The 18,613-nt window shown below is 55.7% G+C and overlaps 2 protein-coding genes across 5 annotated transcripts in view; one reads left to right on the forward strand and one right to left on the reverse strand.

Moving 5' to 3' along the window:
* Positions 1–1,394, forward strand: part of Deaf1 (DEAF1 transcription factor) — a 34,886-nt gene extending 33,492 nt beyond the window's left edge. For 2 of the 4 annotated variants that reach the window (XM_048359446.1, XM_048359450.1), the window contains exon 12: positions 901–1,391. In XM_048359446.1, coding sequence (XP_048215403.1) covers positions 901–1,005 — 105 coding nt within the window. In that variant the 3' untranslated portion in view covers positions 1,006–1,391. Of the gene's footprint in view, positions 1–900 lie in introns of all 4 variants that reach the window. The other 2 variants (XM_048359448.1, XM_048359447.1) reach the window with 2 other exon arrangements.
* A 3,395-nt stretch (positions 1,395–4,789) lies between these two features.
* Positions 4,790–8,466, reverse strand: Drd4 (dopamine receptor D4). Its single transcript, XM_048359451.1, has 4 exons — positions 8,213–8,466; positions 6,085–6,197; positions 5,450–6,006; positions 4,790–5,031 (listed from the first exon to the last, which is right to left on the reverse strand). The coding sequence occupies exons 1-4, from the start codon at positions 8,462–8,464 to the stop codon at positions 4,829–4,831; spliced, it is 1,125 nt and encodes a 374-aa protein (XP_048215408.1). The 5' UTR covers positions 8,465–8,466; the 3' UTR covers positions 4,790–4,828.
* Positions 8,467–18,613: the final 10,147 nt, after the last annotated feature.

Below are 18,613 nucleotides of genomic sequence, written 5' to 3' on the forward strand. Positions count from 1 at the left end.
TTTTGTTCCTGATTAGCACTCCACCACTGAGTAGCACTTTCAGTTCTGCCTCTTTGCTTATTAACTGGAGAGAAGTGTCTCACAGAAATTTGTCTACGTGGGCTGACTCAAATCTCAACCCTCAGATGTCAGCCTCCTAAGCAGCTATGATTATAGGCATGACTATTGGTGCCCAGCTCACGGGTCATTTTTGAGATATGATCTCTCTTCCTACCTGGGCTGAGCCCCTGACCTAGCTCTCTCTTTCCACCTGAAGCTTCCTGTTGTTGCAGGAATGGCATCTGTATGCCACCACATCCACCCAACTTAATTTCTTTGTTCAAATTCCCAGCAGGGGCTGGGAATATGGCCTAGTGGTAGAGTGCTTGCCTCGTATACATGAAGCCCTGGGTTCAATTCCCTAGTACCACATGTATAGAAAACGGCCAGAAGTGGCGCTGTGGCTCAAGTGGCAGAGTGCTAGCCTTGAGCGGGAAGAAGCCAGGGGCAGTGCTCAGGCCCTGAGTCCAAGCCCCAGGACTGGCCAAAAAAAAAAAAAATTCCCAACAGCAGAAAACACTGATTGAAGGGTAAGGGCTACAGCTTAATGGAAGACTGCTTGCTCGGCATGCAAAAGGCTGTGGGTTGATCCTTCCCACTACAAGGAAACACAGAATAAAGCGGAAAGCCTTATTTTTATGCTCAACCTGGAGTCCAGATTCCCGGTCCGGGGCCCACAGCTTGGGGAGGACTTCCTCCGCTCCTCTCCGGCAGCTCCCCCAGGAGGAACCTCTGCAGGCAAAGGCCCAGGCCCCTACTCCGGCCCTTCCGTGTGTCCCGCTCGTGTCCCGCTCTGTGCCTGTGTGGCTATGTGGCAGCATCCTGTGGCCCTCCTGTTAACATGAGTCTGTTTCCTCTCAGGACTGGAAGGACCATCAGCACATATGTGGCCAGTCCACTTCAGTCACTGTCCAGGCAGATGAAGTCCACGTGGAGGAGAGTGTGATTGAGAAGGTCACTGTGTGACCCGGGCTCCTCCCGGATCTGTGTCCCAGGTCAGGGCTCCTTAAGGCTGGAGGAAGGCCCGGGGAAGGCAAAGGAACTTGCTGGACAAGTCGTTAACAAATGGAGTGGCTGTGCCCTTAGACATGAACTCTCACTGGACACTCAAGGAATATTTGCGTCAGCATGCCCTCAGAACTGAGCTGCCCTTGGAGACCTGAGGAATGTGGGTGGCATTGTGGGGCAGGATGCTGCAGTGGCCCAGGGTCTTTGCCTGGCCCGGTGCTCTTTCATCCCTGGATCATCGGCACTGGCCCCCCGCGGTCCACGTGTGTCCACACATGTGAGTCTGTCATGGAATTGTCAATAAAGTCCCCTCCCCACCCGGTCAGTCGGCCTCAGCCCAGGGTCCCAGAGTCGTGCGCAGGGCTCCGATGCCCCCGGGCGTCCTGACCACGCGCCTGCCGTGTTTCCCACAGCCGGATTCCCCGCTGTGGCGAGGCAACGGCACCACCGCTCACGTGTGCAGGACACGGGCCTCTGTGCGGCGGGAGCATCGCCTTCACGTCGGTGGCCACCACGTGACAGGCCCACTGCAACCCCGAGGACAAGCTCCGAGGTTTCTCTGTGAGGATGGTGTGGCCACTCGGTGATGGCGCCAGACTCCCTGTCCTCTCCTGGAGCCCCTGGCGTCCAGTCTGTGCCTGCAGCGCTCAGAGGACTTGCAGAACAGGCCAGAGCAGCCTGTCTAATGCAGGGAAACGTCTAGCTCACGGGCCTGTGCCGAGGGCTTCCAGATGCCAAGCCGTGGTCGTGGTCATTGCTACCTGCTCCCTTCTCATGACCCAGCCCCTGGCTGGCAGCTTTCCCGGAGCAGGCCCGAGGGGCCTGTGTGTCATGGAGGAGGCTCACCTCAGCTTGAACATGGCCTGTGACAGCCCTGAAAAATTACCTGCCTCCACCATTGACCAAGAGAGCTGCCACAATGGCCACTGGTATTTCCAAGGCTGTTTCGTGTTTTGGGGCTGGAGAGCCAGATCTGCTCAGATGCAGATGCTCCTCTGGACTGTGGAGGGGAGATACAGGCTCCCTGAGGACTTGGAGGAGGAGGCTTGGCTTTGCCTAGTAGGTTTAGCATCTTAAAAATGATGATTCTAGCTGGGCACTGGTGGCTCACACCTGTAATCCTATTCAGAAAGCTGAGATCTGAATGAAGATCGCAGTTCAAAACAACCCGGGCAGAAAAACTGAGATTCTGATACCCAATTAACCACTAAAAAGCAGGAACAGGAGCCATGGTTCAAGTCAGAACACTAGCTTTGAACCCAGGCCCTTACATCAAGCACCAGCACAAAAGCAAAACAAAACTATGGTGATTCTGACATTAGCCTCTAAAGCACTATCTCTGTGAGGTATAAATGTCTTCCAGGTTCTTACCGTGGCATGTTAAAAACAAAAAACATCCTACCAGGCACAGTGGCTCATACTCTTCCCATCTGAGTAATGGAGATGAAGGAGGATCAAGGCTTGAGGTCAGCTAAAAAGAAGACGGTCTCAACCAGTGAATTGGGTGTGGTTCTGTGTACCTTTTACCCCAGCCACATAAGAAGCTATAGGTTGGAGGACTGTGCTCAGAGGTCACTCCTCGATAAAGACATAAGGTCCTGTCTGAAAATAATGTAAAAGTGCCGGGCTCACTGGTAGCTCCCGCCTGTAATCCTAGTTACTCAGGAGGCTGAGATCTGAGGATCGAGGTTCAAAGCCAGCCCAGCCAGGAAAGTCCATGAGACTTATCTCCACTAAAGTACTCAGAAAAAGCCAAAAGTCAACTGGTAGAATGCTAGCCTTGAGCACAGTGAGGCTTAGGGACAGAGCCCAGTTCAAGCCCCACAACCAACAAAATAATAATCACCTGAAAGTATAAAAAGAACTGAGGATGTGGCTGAAGTAATGCTAGACCTTGAGCTCAAACCCCAGGATCACACGTTAAAATTTTCAGCCTTTCTCCTTGTATCAAGCTGGTTCACACCTACCAGAAGGTTCTGTACCCAGAACAGCTCTGAGGTTCCAGGCAAGAGCCCACATGGGCATCCAGTGTCCAACAGGAAGGGCATATGAACACAGCAACCTTGGGTTCTGGGGTTCCCAGATGTTCCCAATGCCTCTCAGCAAACTGGGCAGGCTCTAAGCCTCTGTGATGTTTTCCCACTGAGTGATGGCCTCAAAATCACCCAGTTTATTTCTGCCACAGTGATCCTGGCACCCCTTTTTCCCAGAAGCCATCTCTGGTGACAGAGGAGGCTTCTGCTGCATAGGGACTTTGCCCTTGGGCCTGTCCACCAGCCAGGGCTCTAGTTGAGCAGAGCTGAGTTTGTCCCGTAGGGTTCAAAGCCTTAGGGCAGCAAAGACTAAGGAACAAAGGAGTGGAGGCTGGCAAAAGTCACCTGTACCTTAATTCCCTGAACAAGAAGAGCTCTAGGTTATTGCTGACCAGGAGGCAGCCTACAGAAGGTATCCAGGGTACCTACCCCCAGGGTGGCATGTGGGAGCGTCCCAGACACCAACATGGGTGATGGCCACCAGATAGTAATGACACCATCTGGCTTCTGGATTGTTGGGGCGACTTACACTCCCCGTTGTCTTTACAGGAGAGGCGTGGGGACCTTGTGGGTGCTGGATGTCTCCACCCAGTAAGGCTCATGGTCACCCTTGGTTTCAGGGTGTCCCCCGAGTTATGCTTTGAGCAGTCTCTACCACTTGCAGGAGTCTTTGCCTTTATTTTTGTGTCCGCTGAGCTGCTCAGCAGACATCAAGGCTGGGCACATTTGGTGCCCTCAGGTCCCAAGGGACGAAGTTCAACAAGTCCAGCCCCCACCAGCATCATACTCTCTGTGGGCTGGGGAGACACCCGCCCTTGGGAAGACAGACATGCATGCTGGACCCAGTCAGTTCCCTGAGGAGAATTCAGGAGGCTTCCGGGAGGAGGTGGCTGCTGAGCCCACCAGCTGGAGATACCCTCACCCAGGGTGCAGAGAGGGCAGCAGCGTCACCAGCAGGGGAGGGGGGTGGATGGAGGCGGCCTCCCCCCCACAGGAAATGCCTGAGCACATAGGCTGTGCCTACGGCTTGGAGCCCACCATTTCCCAGTCTTGGTGCCAGCTGCGGGTGTGTGCCAACGGCCACACAGAAAGGCTCTCACCAGCAGGCCCGTCCCTGTCTGTCCATGACAGGGCAGGGAAAGACAGCCAAGGTTCAGCAGAGGGTAAGCTGTCTTTACCAGGCCAGAGCTCTGCGCTCTGGGGTAGGAGGCTGCCGAGTCTCCACTGGAGAGGAAGAACGGAGCTGGGCCTGAGCAGGGCTGTCTCCAAGAGCCCCCGAGGCCTTCCCGCAGTTGGGACCTCTCTGGCTCCGCCCTGGAGGACGCTCCCGGAATGGTGTGACCCAGATGGGCGGCGAGTGACAGCGGAGCCTGGAGACCACTTTTCCCGGACCTTGGTTGGAGAAGGAGCTGGCCTGGCCGGTCCTTGGCGCCGCTCTTCTTGGGGACCTGGTGGCCCCAGGGGCCTCAGGGCCTGCAGGACGCTGGCCCACGCCCCACGGGGAAGGGAAAGCCAGTCTGCGGCCGAGGCTCTGGATGCTTCTCCCGCAGAGCCAGGGCCCTCAGGCACTCGCCCTCCCCGGGCCAGGCCTCCGGGCCGAGAGGGAGGGATCCGCCGAGCGGGCGGCGTTGGGCGGGGCTGGACTCCGCCCTCCCGGCCCCGGGACCCGCCCAGGCACGTGGGGGGGGCCCTGGGTCGGACGCGCGACCCGCTGCTCCGGCCCCCCCGCCCCCGCGGGCCCCGGCGGCTCAGCGGCAGGGGCGCAGGGCCTTCCGGAAGACGTGGCGGAACTCAGCGTTGAAGACGGTGTAAATAAGCGGGTTGAGGGCGCTGTTGACGTAGCCCAGCCAGGTGACTGCGCTGACCAGGCGCGGAGGGACAGAGCAGGAAGGGCACAGCGCCCGCGTGATGTGCACCACGAAGAAGGGCGTCCAGCACACCAGGAAGACGCCTGGGGACGAGGCCCGTGAGCCGCGGCCGCGCCGGCCCCGCCCCGCCCCTCCGCCTGCGCCCCGCCCCTCCGCGCCCGTCGCCTGTGCCCCGCCCCTCCACGGCCCCGCCCCTCCCCTCCGCGGCCCCGCCCCTCCGCGCCCGTCGCCTGTGCCCCGCCCCTCCGCGGCCCCGCCCCTCCGCGGCCCCGCCCCTCCGCGGCCCCGCCCATTGCCAGTCCAGTCACCTGGGCCCCACCCTATCTCGCCCGGGCCCGGCCCACCCCCGCTCCACCTGGGCTCCTCCCCATCCCCAGGGCCGCGCCCATTCCGGCGCCCGTCACCTAGACTCCGCCTCTCCGCCGGCCGCGCCCGCCCTCTTCCCCGGTCCCCTGGGCCCCGCCCCTCCCGAGTCGGCCCCGCCCCGGGACGCGGACCCACCGACGACCACGGGCAGCACCCTCATGGCCTTGCGCTCCCGGCCCGTGATCTTGGGGCGGCTCCTCCGCCAGGCAGGCCGCGGGGGCTCGTGCGGGAGCGCCGCCTCGGGGTGGGCGTCCGGGGCCGGGTCTTCGGAGCAGCGGGGCCCCTCGGGGAGGCCCGGCTCCGGGGACCGGCGCTCGGGGAGGCCCGGGGCTGGGGGCGGGCCCTCCGGGGCGCGGGCGTTCTGCGGGGGGCCCGGGCCGCTGGGCCGGCGGGGCGCGCGGCCGTGCAGCTTGGCGCGCCGGGCCGCGCCCCAGCGCCGCAGGCCGCGGAAGGTGGCCCAGTAGAGCAGCAGCATGAGCGGGCAGGGCAGGAAGAAGGAGCACACGGACGAGTAGACCACGTAGTCGCGGTCCTCCAGGCGGCACACCGCGGGGTCCCGGCCGCGCACGTCGTTGAGGCCGCACAGCACGGGCGCCGCCACCGCCGCCGAGAGCAGCCACGTGGCCGCGATGAGCAGCAGCTGGCGCCGTCCCAGGCGGCTGTAGCGCAGGGGCACGGCCACCGCCACGAACCTGCGGGCGAGGGCGCGGTGAGGCCGGCGCGGGCCCGGGGGCGGCCGGGGGCGCGCGCGCACCCGTCGGCGCGCTCACCTGTCCACGCTGATGGCGCACAGGTTGAAGATGGAGGCGGTGCACAGCATGACGTCCATGGCCATGAGCGCGTCGCAGAGGCGCGGACTCAGCAGCCACACTCCGCCCTGGACCTGGCCGCGCGGATGGCAACAGGGGGACACAAGACCTCTTAGCTTCTACTTTTGGGGGGCTGAGGGGCTAGGCAGCAGAGTGGGAGCCCCTGGGCCCCAGGCCAGCCACAGACTCCCAGCTCCCTCCCTTCAGCTCTGTGGAGTTCAATTGTCTCTGTAAGACTGGACCAGGGCTGGGCATATGGCCAAGTGGCAAGAGTGCTGGCCTCATAGATACGAAGCCCTGGGTTCGATTCCCCAGCACCACATCTGCAGAAGAATGGCCAGAAGTGGCGCTGTGGCTCAAGTGGCAGAGTGCTAGCCTTGAGCAAAGAGAAGAAGTGCTCAGGCCCTGAGCCCCAGCCCCAGGACTGGCCAAAAAACAAACAAACAAACAAACAAACTTTGGATTTGGACCAGTCCCTTTACTTGCTCTCATTGTGAGATGAAGACAGTGAGAAGGAGATGAATCAATTGTTTTTGCCCTGTGCATTCCCTGAGCTTTCCTGTTCAAGGCCAGGACTCTACTACTTTAAGCCACAGATCCACTTCTGGTTTTCTGGTGGTTAATTGGAGATAAGAGTCTTGGACTTTCTTACCCAAGCTGGCCTCAAACCCCAAGCCTCAGATCTCAGCCTCCTGAGTAGCTCGGCGTACAGGTGTGAACCACCAGCATCCGGCCCACAAATGGATTTTAAAAACGAAAAGATGAAAGTGGAGCTGTGGCTCAAGTGGTGCAGTGTCAGGCTTAAGCACAAAAGCTCAGGGACAGGTGCTCAGACTGAGTTCAAGCTCCAGGACAAGCAGCAAAAACAAAACAAAAGCTAAGATTAGGGTTCAGGCCTGTAATCCTAGCTACTCAGGAAGGTGAGAGTTGAGCATTGAGATTCAAAGCTAGCTGAGGCAGGTAAGCCCGCAAGAAGTTGTTTTTCTGTTGGTCTTGTTTTGTTTTGCCAGTCCTGGGGCTTGAACTGAAGGCCTGAGCGCTGTCCCTGAGCTTCTTTTGCTCATTGTTTTTCTGTTGGTCTTGTTTTGCCAGTCCTGGGGCTTGAATTCAAGGCCTGGGCACTGTCCCTGAGCTTCTTTTGCTCAAGACCAGCGTCCTATCACTTGAGCCACTGCACCACTTCTGGCTTTTTCTGTTTATGTGGTGCTGAGGAATGGATCCTAGGTCTTCATGCATGTTAGGGAAGCCCTCTGTCACTAAGCCACAATCCCAGGCCTAGGCTCTTATCTCCAATTAACTACCAGAAAACCGGAAGCAGAGAGCATTAGCCTTAACCACAACAAACTCTCAGGGACAACTCCCAGGCCCAGAGTTCAGGACCACTGACCGCCCCCCCCCCCAAAAAAAAGCAAAGACCTCTTTGCAAGGCTGTCTCATGGGATGTGACCCCTCAAGCCAAGGGCAGGGGGACCCCCTAAATCCCTCACCGCTGGTGGTGAGATTAGGAGCTTAAATTCCTAGGTGACGTCTGTCCCTTGCGCTTAGCAGGCGGAGGTCAGGTGTGGCGGAGCCGCCGGCCTCTGCCCAGGCCCCAGGACGCCCCGTCCGCCTCCGAAACCCTGGGTCTCCCATCCCCCGCGGCCCCGGCCCTAATCGGCTTTTCCCGGACCAAGCCTGGCGTGGAAGGGCTGGCCCCACGGTGGGCCACGCACGGGGCACGCTTCCCGCAGGGCCTGGGTCCCGCGAGCCGGCCGCCCGCCCGCCCGCCCGCGCGGCCTCCGCTCAGGCCTCGCTCCCTCCACGGGGCCCGCAGCTCCGGGCAGCGGGGTCCCCCGCGGGGTGAGCGTGGGCGCCCTCCTGGGTCACGGCAGGACGCGCGGGCGGGCTCCCCGAGGCGAGGGGCACGGCCGGAGGGGGGGCGGGGGACGGGCGGCAGCGGTGGAGAGGGGAGCAGGACGGACGGACCGAGAGCGGGACGGGTGGAGGGGTGCGGGGTGCGGCATCGAGTGGGGCGCCGGAGGGCGAGAAGCCCGGGCGGCCCGCACGCGCCGGGGGGCCGGGCCGGGGCCGGGGGGCGCGCTCGGCTCACCTCGGAGTAGACGAAGAGCGGCAGCACCAGCAGGGCGAGGAGCAGGTCGGCGGCCGCCAGGCTCACCACGAAGTAGTTGGTGGGCGTCTGCAGGGCGCGCTCCGAGGCCACGCTCACGCACACGAGCGAGTTCCCGGCCAGCACGGCCCCGATGAGCAGGACGCCCCCCGCCAGCGCCGCCGGGGCCCCCGCGCCCCCGGGCCCGCGTCCCGCCAGGAGCCCCCCGGCGTCCGCGGCGCTGCGGTTCCCCATGGCCCGCGAGGCCCCGGCTTCGCCCCGGCGCCCCGGCCCGCAGGCCCCGCCCCGGCCCGCAGGCCCCGCCCCCGGCCCGCAGCCCCGCCCCCGGCCCGCAGGCCCCGCCCCGGCCCGCAGGCCCCGCCCCCGGCCCGCGAGGCCCCGGCGCCCCGGCCCGCAGGGCCCGCAGGCCCCGCCCCGGCCCGCAGGCCCCCGCCCCGGCCCGCAGGCCCCGCCTCTGCCCGCAGGCCCCGCCCCAGGCCCGCAGGCCCCGCCCCGGCCCGCAGGCCCCGCCCTCCGACACCTCTGGATGCGGGACCGGCCGTGATTGGCCGCGGCCAGCCCCCCACCCTCCTGGGCAGCAGCTGTCCCCACCAACAGCCTACCACCCCAGAAAGACAGCACCCACAGACCCTGCGGCCTTGCTTCACTGGCCGTTAGGAAAATCATGAGGGGGGTTACATGCCAGGAGGGCCCGGCTCCATCCAAGGCAGCTCCTCCCCTCCCCCCAGAGAGGTCTCGCCTGTATGGGCCTGGGTCCTGCTGAGTGTGTCCATCCTGCTTGTGTGTGTGTGTGTGTGTGTCCTGCTGTGTGAGTGTCCTGCTCTGTGTGTGTCCATCCTGCGTGTGTGTCTGTCTGTCTGTCTGCTGGGTGTGTCCTGCTCCGTCCAGATCCAGTGGGGTAGGGACTACACTATAGAACCGTAGGACCCATGGGGAGGTGTACAGAGAAAGCACTGAGGACAGTCCTGGAAGACTATAAAAGTGCCTGAGACAAATAAAATGTAGGTTTGGGAATGTGGCTTAGTGGTACAGCGCTTGCCTAACATGCATGAAGCCCTGGGTTCAATTCCTCAGTACCACAGAAACAGAAAAAGCCAGAAGTGGCTCAAGTGGTAGAGTGCTAACCTTAAGCAAAAAGTAATTCAGGGACAGTGCCCAGGCCCTGAGTTCAAGTCTCAGGACTGGCACAAGAGGAGGAAGAAGAAGAAAAAATATATAGTAGAGTGTTAAGGTTCCTTATAGGCTTCATAAGGCTGAGAGACATTCCCCTGGGGCCCTGTTACTAGAGGGGGAGGGACCCTTGTCTTCCTGTCTAGCATCTGGCTCCTAACTGGGCTGGAAGAGAGGTCTGATGCAGAATTGTCATCAGTAGTTAAGGATCTTGACGTCAAAGATTTGAAAGGAATGCTGGTGCTCACACCTGTCATCCTAGCTATTCAAGAGGCTAAGATCTGAGGATCACAGTTCCAAGCCAGCAGGGAAGTCTGTGAGACCCTTATCTCTAATAAGCTACTCAGAAAAAAATGGGGCTGCGGCTCAAGTGGCCTTGAGCACAAAGAGGCTCAGTGACAAAACCCACCCCTAAGTTCAAGTCCTAGGATTGGGAAGGATAAAAAAAAAAAAAGATTTGTAGGGAATCAGGCCAGCCTGACAGGCCATGAATTAAAAGAAAACCAGGGGGCTGGGAATATAGCCAAGAGTGCTCGCCTCGTATACATGAAGCCCTGGGTTCGATTCCCCAGTACCACATATATAGAAAATGGCCAGAAGTGGCGCTGTGGTTCAAGTGGCAGAGTGCTAGCCTTGAGCAAAAAGAAGCCAGGGACAGTGCTCAGGCCCTGAGCTCAAGGCCTAGGACTGGCAGAAAAAAAAGAAAGAAAAAAACAGAAAACAGAGGCCAGCCAGGCACCAGTGGCTTGCACCACTGGTGCAAGTTTGAAGCCAGCCTGGGCAGGAACATCCAAAAGACGTTCATCTCCAATTAACAACCAAAAAGCTGGAAATGGAGCTGTGGATCAAGTGATAGAGCACTAATGAGCCTTGAGTTAAAAAGCTCAGGGACAGGGCCTAAGCCCTGAGTTCAACCCCAGGAGTGGCACAAAAGAAAAAGAAAAAAGCACAGATGCCCAGTGGCGTGCGTGGCAGCAGTCCTCGGGGGCTGGAAGGGAAGCAGTCTGACAGGCAGGCAGGCAGGCTTCTTACTGTCCCTGCACTGGACACCAAAGGCCCTTTAATAACTTGCAGGCAGATTGGAAAGGGGCAAGACATTCTTTCCTTCCTGGAGTCCTGAGCAGGAATACCCAATATACACGACTCACAGGACCGAAGTCCAGAGCAGCTGTGCCCAGGCTCCTGTGGGGAACAAGTAGTGATCCAGCCTGGTATGCACTCAGACTGTCACCAACAAGACAGTTCAAAGTCAAGCCAGGGGCTGGGAATGTGGCTTAGCAGCAGAGTACTTGCCTAGCATGCGGGAAGCCCTGGGTTTGATTCTTCAGCACCACATACACAGAAAAAGCCGGAAGGGGCGCTGTGGCTCAAGTGGGAGAGTGCTGGCCTTGAGCAAAAAGAAGCCAGGGACAGTGCTCAGGCCAAGTTCAAGCCCAGGACTGGCAAAAAAAGAATTAATCCAGCCAGGCAGTGCTGGTGGCTCACACCTGTAAGCCTAGCTGCTCAGGAGGCTGAGATCTGATCATTGTAGTTCGAAGTCAGACTAGGCAATAAATCTGAGAGATTCTGATCTCCAATTAATCACCAAAAAGCCAGAAGTAGAGCTATGACTCAGTGTTAGAGTACAAGCAAAAAAGCTCAGGGACAGCACCCAGGCCCTGAGTTCAAGCCCCAGGACCCATGCATATGTACGTGCGCGCACACACACTCAACCAGACTAGGAAGCAATGTTACTATAGGTGACCTGCAGATAGCACTAAGGGTGCTGTGCAGACCTTCTAAGTCCTTGCTAATTTTGTATTCTTTACTTCTGAGTGAGGAGTCAGGGAAACCTCTTAGCATCCTAGCATGGTCAAGGCCATTCTTCTTCCAGGAGAACAGTTTTTACCTCCTGTATTTTGAAGAATTGTTGTGAAGTGCACATGCTATCAAGCCCCACACTTTATGTGAGAACTAACTCCAAATGAAACAAGTTTAAATGTAAAACCAAAAACCATAAAAAGTATGAGAGAAAATATTTGTATCTTTGTGGTCTGACATTAGGCAGTTTTGAGACCCTTAACATGATTCACAAATTTTAAAAATTAGGTAAACTGGACCTCATTAGAATTAAAAACTTAAAGCTGGGTGCTGGTGGCTCACACCTATAATCCTAGCTACTCAGGAGGCTGAGATCTGAGGACAGTGGTTTGAAGTCAGCCTGGGCAGGCAAGGCCATGAGCCTTTTTCCTTTTTTTCTTTGGTTGATCATGGGGCTTGAACTCAGGGTCTGAGCACTGCCCCTGAGTTCTTTTGCTCAAAGCTAGTGCTCTACCATTTTGAACCACCAAGCCACTTCCAGTTTTCTGGTTGTTAATTGGAGGTGAGTTTCACAGCCTTTCTTACGTGGGCTGGCTTTGAACCATGACCCTCAGATCTCAGCCTCTTGAGTACTGAGGATTACAGGCATGAGCCACAGCGGCCGGCTCTTTGAGACTCTTATCTCCAATTAACCACCAGAAAACCAGAAGTGGCATGGTGGATCAAAGTGGTAGAGCACTAGCTTTAAGTAAAAGAACTCAAGGACAACACTCAGGCCCTGAATTCAAGCCCTAGTTCTTTTTTTTTTTCAAGCAGCAAAAAGGGCGTTTATTTCGGGCTAGCTCAGTCCTCCGTGCACTCAGTAACTGGTGACGCTAAGAGGCCCTGAGCCTAGGGCTTCTAGCTGATTTATACTTTTCAGGGTAGGCAGGGGCTTAGTACACACCATAGCATCTTTCTGTATATGTGGTGCTGGGGAATCAAACCCAGGGCCTCATGTATACGAGGCAAGCGCTCTTGCCACTAGGCCATATCCCCAGCCCGACACCATAGCATCTTTTTAGCAAATCATTACACACCGCGGGGAAATTATAAAATAATTCGAAAGCATGTTTGGCGCATTTGGTGGCGGGAAGGAATCTGGAAAGGGTCAGATCAAGGGACCGACGCATTTAAAATTGATTTGTTTGGCCAGAGGCTCTTTCTGGAAGGGTTTCTAATGGTCACCCAGCTGTGGGAACGGTATTATTTGCTTCTAGGGAAGAGGGGAAGGGGCGAGGGCAAGGGGACAGCAAGCAGCAAGCAGGTTTACAGAAGCAGAATAAGCGGTTAATATCAGTTAATACATTTTTCACTCCTTCAACAGGACAAAGAAAGGCCTCCATTGCAAGCCCCAGTTCTGATAGCACCAAATTTTTAAAACTTCTAGTCACAGAATGAAAGAAAAAACAAGCAAATCAGCAAACATAAATCCAGCATTTGCTGGATACACACACACACACATACACACACACACACACACACACACACACACACACACATGACCTTTATAAAACCTAGAAAGAACTCTCAAAACTCAACGGTACTTCCACAAGAAAGAAAACTCCAAAATAATATCCTGTTTTAATCTAGATGCAGAAACTCTCAGCAAAATGCCAGTAAATCCGATAGCATTTTTAAAGGATTATCCACCATGACCCAGTGGGATTTGTCTCAGGAGTGCCAGAGTGATTCCACAAATGAAACCTAATCAGTATAATATACTGCATTAATGGAATGAAGGAAAAAAATCCCACAGAATCATCTCAATTTGTGCAGATAAAGAATTTCACAAAAATCTATTATGTTTCACATTTTCTTTCCAGTCCTAGGCTTGAACTCAGGGCTGAGTGCTGTCCCTGAGCTTTTCAGCTGGAGGCTGGTGCTCTGCTACTTAACAGCTCTGCTTCCAGCTCTGTGTGTGTGTGTGTGTGTGTGTGTGTGTGTGTGTGTGGTGAGAGAGAGAGAGAGAGAGAGAGAGAGAGAGAGAGAGACAGAGACAGAGACAGAGACAGAGACAGACAGAGACAGACAGAGACAGAGAGAGACAGAGAGACAGAGAGAGAGTAACTGGAGATAAAAGTCTCAAGGACTTTCCTGAGTATGCTGGCTTTGAACTGCAATCCTCAGATCAGCCTCCTGAGTAGCTAGGATTACAGGTGTGAGCCACCAGCACCCAGTTCCCTTTACAACTAAAAAAAAAAAGACAACAGGGTTTGGGAGTGCTTGCCTAACATGTCTAATATGTGCCAAGGCTCTGGGTTCAACACACAACACTGGAAGAAAAAAATTAGATAAACAGCCCAGGACCAGGGGCTCACACCTGTAATCCTAGCTATTCAGGAGAGGCTGAGGTCTGAGGACCATGGCTTAAAGCCAGTCCTGGCAGATGCCTAACATGCATGAAGCCCTGGGTTCGATTCTTCAGCTCCACATAAACAGAAAAAGCCAGAAGTGGTGCTTTGGCTCAAGAGGTAGAGTGCTAGCCTTGAGCATCAAGAACCCAGACCTGTAATCCTAGCACTCAGGAGACTGAGACAGGGTGATCATGAATTTAAGGATAACTTCTGCTATATAAAAAGACTCTGGCTCAAAAAAAAAAGAAAAATAACCTGGGTGCCTTGATTGATAGCTGTTCTCCCCTATACTCAGGTGGCAGAGATGAGAGGATCACAGTTCAAGACCTCATCTAAACCAATAAAACCCTTGGCATGGTGGATATGCCTATCATCTCAGTTGCATAGGAAGCCATAGATAGAAGGATAATGGTCTGAGTTCTTCCCTGAGAAGATTTCAAGAACCTGTCTGATAAAATAACTAAAGCCAAAAGAGATCAAGTGGTAGAATGCCTGCCTAACATTTGTAAGGCCCTGAGTACCGTTCAAAACCAGTACCATCAAAAACATAAACAAACAAGCAAATAAGTAATGATAGATAGATAGAACTTTAACTACTTATTTAGTGGTCATGGAGCTTGAACTCAGGGCCTGGGCTCTGTCCCTCAGCTTTTTTTTGCTCAAGGCTTCCCTCTACCACTTTGAACCCCAGTACCACTTCCAATTGATTGATTTTAAAAGGGTGCTAAAGGGCTGGGGATATGGCCTAGTGGCAAGAGTGCTTGCCTCGTATACATGAAGCCCTGGGTTCAATTCCCCAGCACCACATATATAGAAAATGTCCAGAAGTGGCGCTGCGGCTCGGGTGGCAGAGCCCCAGCATTGAGCAAAAGGAAGCCAGGGACAGTGCTCAGGCCCTGAGTCTAAGGCCCAGGACTGGCCTAAATAAATAAATAAAATAAAATAAAATAAAAGGGTGCTAGGGCTGGGAATATGGCCTAGTGGCAAGAGTGCTTGCCTCATATACATGAAGCCCTGGGTTCGATTCCTGAGCACCACATATATAGAAAACGGCCAGAAGTGGCGCTGTGGCTCAAGTGGCAGAGTTCTAGCCTTGAGCAAAAAGAAGCCAGGGACAGTGCTCAGGCCCTGAGTCTAAGGCCCAGGACTGGAAAAAAAAAAAAAAAAAAAAAAAAAGGATTGCTCAGCACTGGTGACCTACATCTATAATTCTAGCTACTCAAGAGGCTGAGATCTGAGGACCACAGTTAAAAGTCAGTCCAAGCAGGAAAGTCCATGAGACTCATCTGTAAGTAACCAGCAAAAGGCTGGAAGTGGAGTTGTGGCTTACGCAGTGGAAGCTAGGCTTGAGAAAAACTTGTTCAAACTATGTAACCGCTTTACTGTAACCACATGGCGGAGGCTAGAACTTCACAAGGGGATGGAGTTTCCTCAGCACGTTGTAAAGCTTTGCGGTAGTGCCACTGACTTCGGCTCCACTCGTGCAATGGTTTCTCCGCTGCATCTAAGCATGGTGGCCGGCACCAGAGGACAGCTTGTGAGAGACAGAGAACTTGTTGGGGAGCCTGAGAAAGCTCAGAGGCAGGCTCCCTTCTAGGAGCTGAGCAGAGGCCCACAGGGAACTGTGGCTCCCCGGGAAGCTCCATCAACCACCTCCCCACAGAGAGGAGCTCCCGACACATGCCAGGCCACAGGGCCCACTCAGACCCCCTCAAACCATGCCACCCTGTGAGCACTGAAGGGGCAGCGCCCAGCTACACGTCTCTATTTCTGAAGAAACAATGCCAACAGGGGCTGGGAATGTGCCTTGTGGCCAAAGCACTTGTCTCGTGTACATGATTCCTCAGCACCACATCATATAGAAAAGGCCAGAGGGGGCGCTGTGGCTTAAACTGGCAGAGTGCTAGCCCTGAGCAAGAAGCCAGGGACCGGGCTCAGGCCCTGAGTTCAAGCCCCAGGACTGGCAAAAACAGAACAAAAACAAAGCCTTGTTTATCCCTAAGGAAATGAAGATCAGCCCAGAGTCATAGGATATTCATTGTGTCACTCTGGGAAAGTCGTTACATTTTATTATTATTTTTTTATGTTAGTCCTGGGGCTTGAACCCAAGGTCTTGGCAGGGAAAGAAAATGAGAGAGAAAGAGAGGGGAGAGGGAGGAAGAGAGGGAGGGGGGTGGAAGAGAGGGAGGGAGGAAGGGAGAAAACAGAAAAGATTCTCACAGAGTTTCCTGCCCCAGCTGGCTTTGAACCTTGATCTTCAAATCTCATCCTCTGTAGTAGCAAAGATTAGCGGCTCCCAGACTAGTTGCTACATTTTAAAAATAGAAAGCAAGTGTTGGGGAAGATGTTGGCAAAATCCCAAGGCTCCTGCTCTGCTGTGCTGTGCTGTGGTATAAAATCCCGCCTTCCTCCAGGGAGTCCCTCAGGCAGCCTTCCTGGGAGGCTTGAGGAAAACCATGTGCATAGAGCCAAATCCATCCCAGAGAATGTTTCCTAACCCACTTCCTTTCCCCTACCCTTTCAGGAGAGTTGAAATCAATGTTATCAATGTTGTAGATTCGGCCACCTGGCCTTGTTTAAGCAAGCACCTCTGAGGCTTGCTCAGGTTAATCACTGGTCTCTAATCAGCGTTATCTGGGCCACAGTCACCCAGCACTGGCTTTTAAAAATTTACTTATTTTGGCCAGTCCTGGGCTTGGACTCAGAGCCTGAGCACTGTCCCTGGCTTCTTCTTGCTCAAGGCTAGCACTCTACCACTTGAGCCACAGCGCCCCTTCTGGCTTTTCTGTTTCTGTGGTGCTGAGGAATCGAACCCAGGCCTTTATACATGCAAGGCAAGCACTCTACCACTAACCCATACTCCCAGCCCCCCAGCACTGGCTCTTATTTGCTTGTTTGTTTTTAGTAGTACTGGGTATCAAACCCAGAGTGTTGCATCTGCTGGGCAAGGACTTCACCACTGAGTTACACCCCTGCAGCTGGCTCTTATTTGTATTTATATTTTATTTAATTTTGGTAATTTCTTGCAAAATTAAATGTTGTCTTACCATACAATGCAGCAATTGCATTCCTTGGCAGTTACCCAAAAGAGGTGACAGCTTGGATCCACAGAACACCTTGAGTACACGTATTTAAGGTAGCTGCATTTGTGATGACTCCAACGTGGACGCAACCCTGACGCCCTTCAATGGGTGAATGGGCAAACACCAGGAGTTACCTACTGCTCAGCACCGGGGAGCAATGAGGCACTGAACTAGGAGAATGCACAAAGGAAATGAAAAGGCTGCACTCCAATGTGCCATGTGTGCGTGTGCTAGTCCTGGGCTTGAACTTAGGGTCTGGGCACTACCCCAAACACTGAAGGCTAGAGCTCTACTACTTGAGCCACAAGTGGGTAATTGGATATGAACTGCAATCCTCAGGTCTCAGCTTCCAGGGTAGCTAGGATTACAGGTGTGAGCCATCAGTGCCTGGCTTTCAGTGCATGGGGTGTGTGTGTGTGTGTGTGTGTGTGTGTGTGTGTGTGTGTGTGTGTGTACCAGTACTGGGACTCTAACTCAGGGTTCTGCCTTCTCACTTGCTTTTGTTGCTCACACTGCTGCTCTACCACTTACGCCATACCTCCCCGTTCAGCTTCTTGCCAATTAATGATGAGAATCTTATGGATTTGTCTGCCCAGAAGGGCCTAGAAGTAATATCCTCAGATCTCTGCCTCCTGAGATCCAGCTAGAATTACAGGCATGAGCCACTGGCCTGCCCAATGCCTGATTTTAATAATAGGGTTTTTTTTTTCTGTAAACTGCAAACTGTTCTAAAACATAAAGTCTAGTAATTCTTTTTTTTTCTTAATGCATGTAAATTTTTACAAAGGGCACTGAGTACCTGTGGCTCTGGCCTGCAATGCTAGGTATTTGTTTTATTTTTATTTTTTTTGGCCAGTCCTGGGGCTTGAACTCAGGGCCTGAGCACTGTCCCTGGCTTCTTTTTGCTCAAGGCTAGCACTCTGCCACTTGAGCCACAGCGCCGCTTCTGGCCGTTTTCTGTATATGTGGTGCTGGGGAATCGAACCCAGGGCCTCGTGTATACAAAGGCAAGCTCTCTCGCCACTAGGCCATATCCCCAGCCCCAATGCTAGGTATTTGGAGGCCGACCAAGAAGGAAGAAGTTTGCGGGCTCGGGGCAAACTGCCGTCCCTCCAGTGATGTGAGGAGGTACAAATAGGAGGATGCCAGTCCAGGCCTCAAACAAATAATAAACACAAGAAGTGCTGATGGGGCCGCTTAAATGAGAGAGCCGCTGCCCAGCAACGGTGAGGCTTTGAGTTTGAGTCCCAAGGCTTCTTTAAAAACAGCTGTCTGCAAACTAGTTTTTACCACTTCTTGGTAGATTTGTAACTCGTGTTCAAGGACTCGGGGTTGAGGGTTTTCCCTTCCCTGGCTGGGAGGCTGGCGCAGCTGCTCTCGCCCCGGCAGGTTCCAAGAGCCTCGCGGAACCCTCCCCTCCCCCGGGCCCGCCTCTCGGCCCTCCGCCAGCACCGCAGCCCGGGGGTCTCCGGGCCTTTCTCGGAGCGGGCCGTGCTGCCCCAGCCTTGCGGGGGAGGCCCGGCCACGGTCCCCCCACCTCCCAGAGCCCGGCGCCCCGCTCCCCGCGCCTCGGGCCGCCTCTCCTCCGGGCTAAGCCCTGAAGCTCCCAGTGCCGTTCCCTGCGCGCGCCCTCGCCCCGCGCCCGGAGCGCCCCGCCCCACGCCGCCTCCCCGCCGGTGGCATTGCCCCGGGGCTCCCCGGCGCGCGCGCCCATCCCGCCCCGTCCAGCCGAGGGGCGCCGATGCGGCGGTGGGGACCGGGGGCGGCCGGACGACAGCTGGGGGGGCGGCCCTGACCTTCCCGCGATCGATGGGGCGAGGCCCGGCTGCGCGGAGCCAGGGCGGCGCCGGGAGCCCGCGACCCGCGGCCCGGGGACTATAAAGGGGCGCACGGGGGTCGGTCGCGGTGCAGGCTCTGCACGCCCGGCGCCCGCC

Source organism: Perognathus longimembris, chromosome 13 (assembly GCF_023159225.1).
Source record: "Perognathus longimembris pacificus isolate PPM17 chromosome 13, ASM2315922v1, whole genome shotgun sequence".
Classification (NCBI taxonomy): Eukaryota; Metazoa; Chordata; class Mammalia; order Rodentia; family Heteromyidae; genus Perognathus; species Perognathus longimembris.

Bases quoted from the DNA above. Each gene is read 5' to 3' on its own strand.
- Drd4 (XM_048359451.1), bottom strand. From the start codon at position 8,464: ATGGGGAACCGCAGCGCCGCGGACGCCGGGGGGCTCCTGGCGGGACGC. The intron at 6,198-8,212 runs GTGAGCCGAGCG...CCGCGCGGCCAG, and splicing joins CGCTCTTCGTCTACTCCGAG to GTCCAGGGCGGAGTGTGGCT. The intron at 6,007-6,084 runs GTGAGCGCGCCG...CCTCGCCCGCAG, and splicing joins TGCGCCATCAGCGTGGACAG to GTTCGTGGCGGTGGCCGTGC.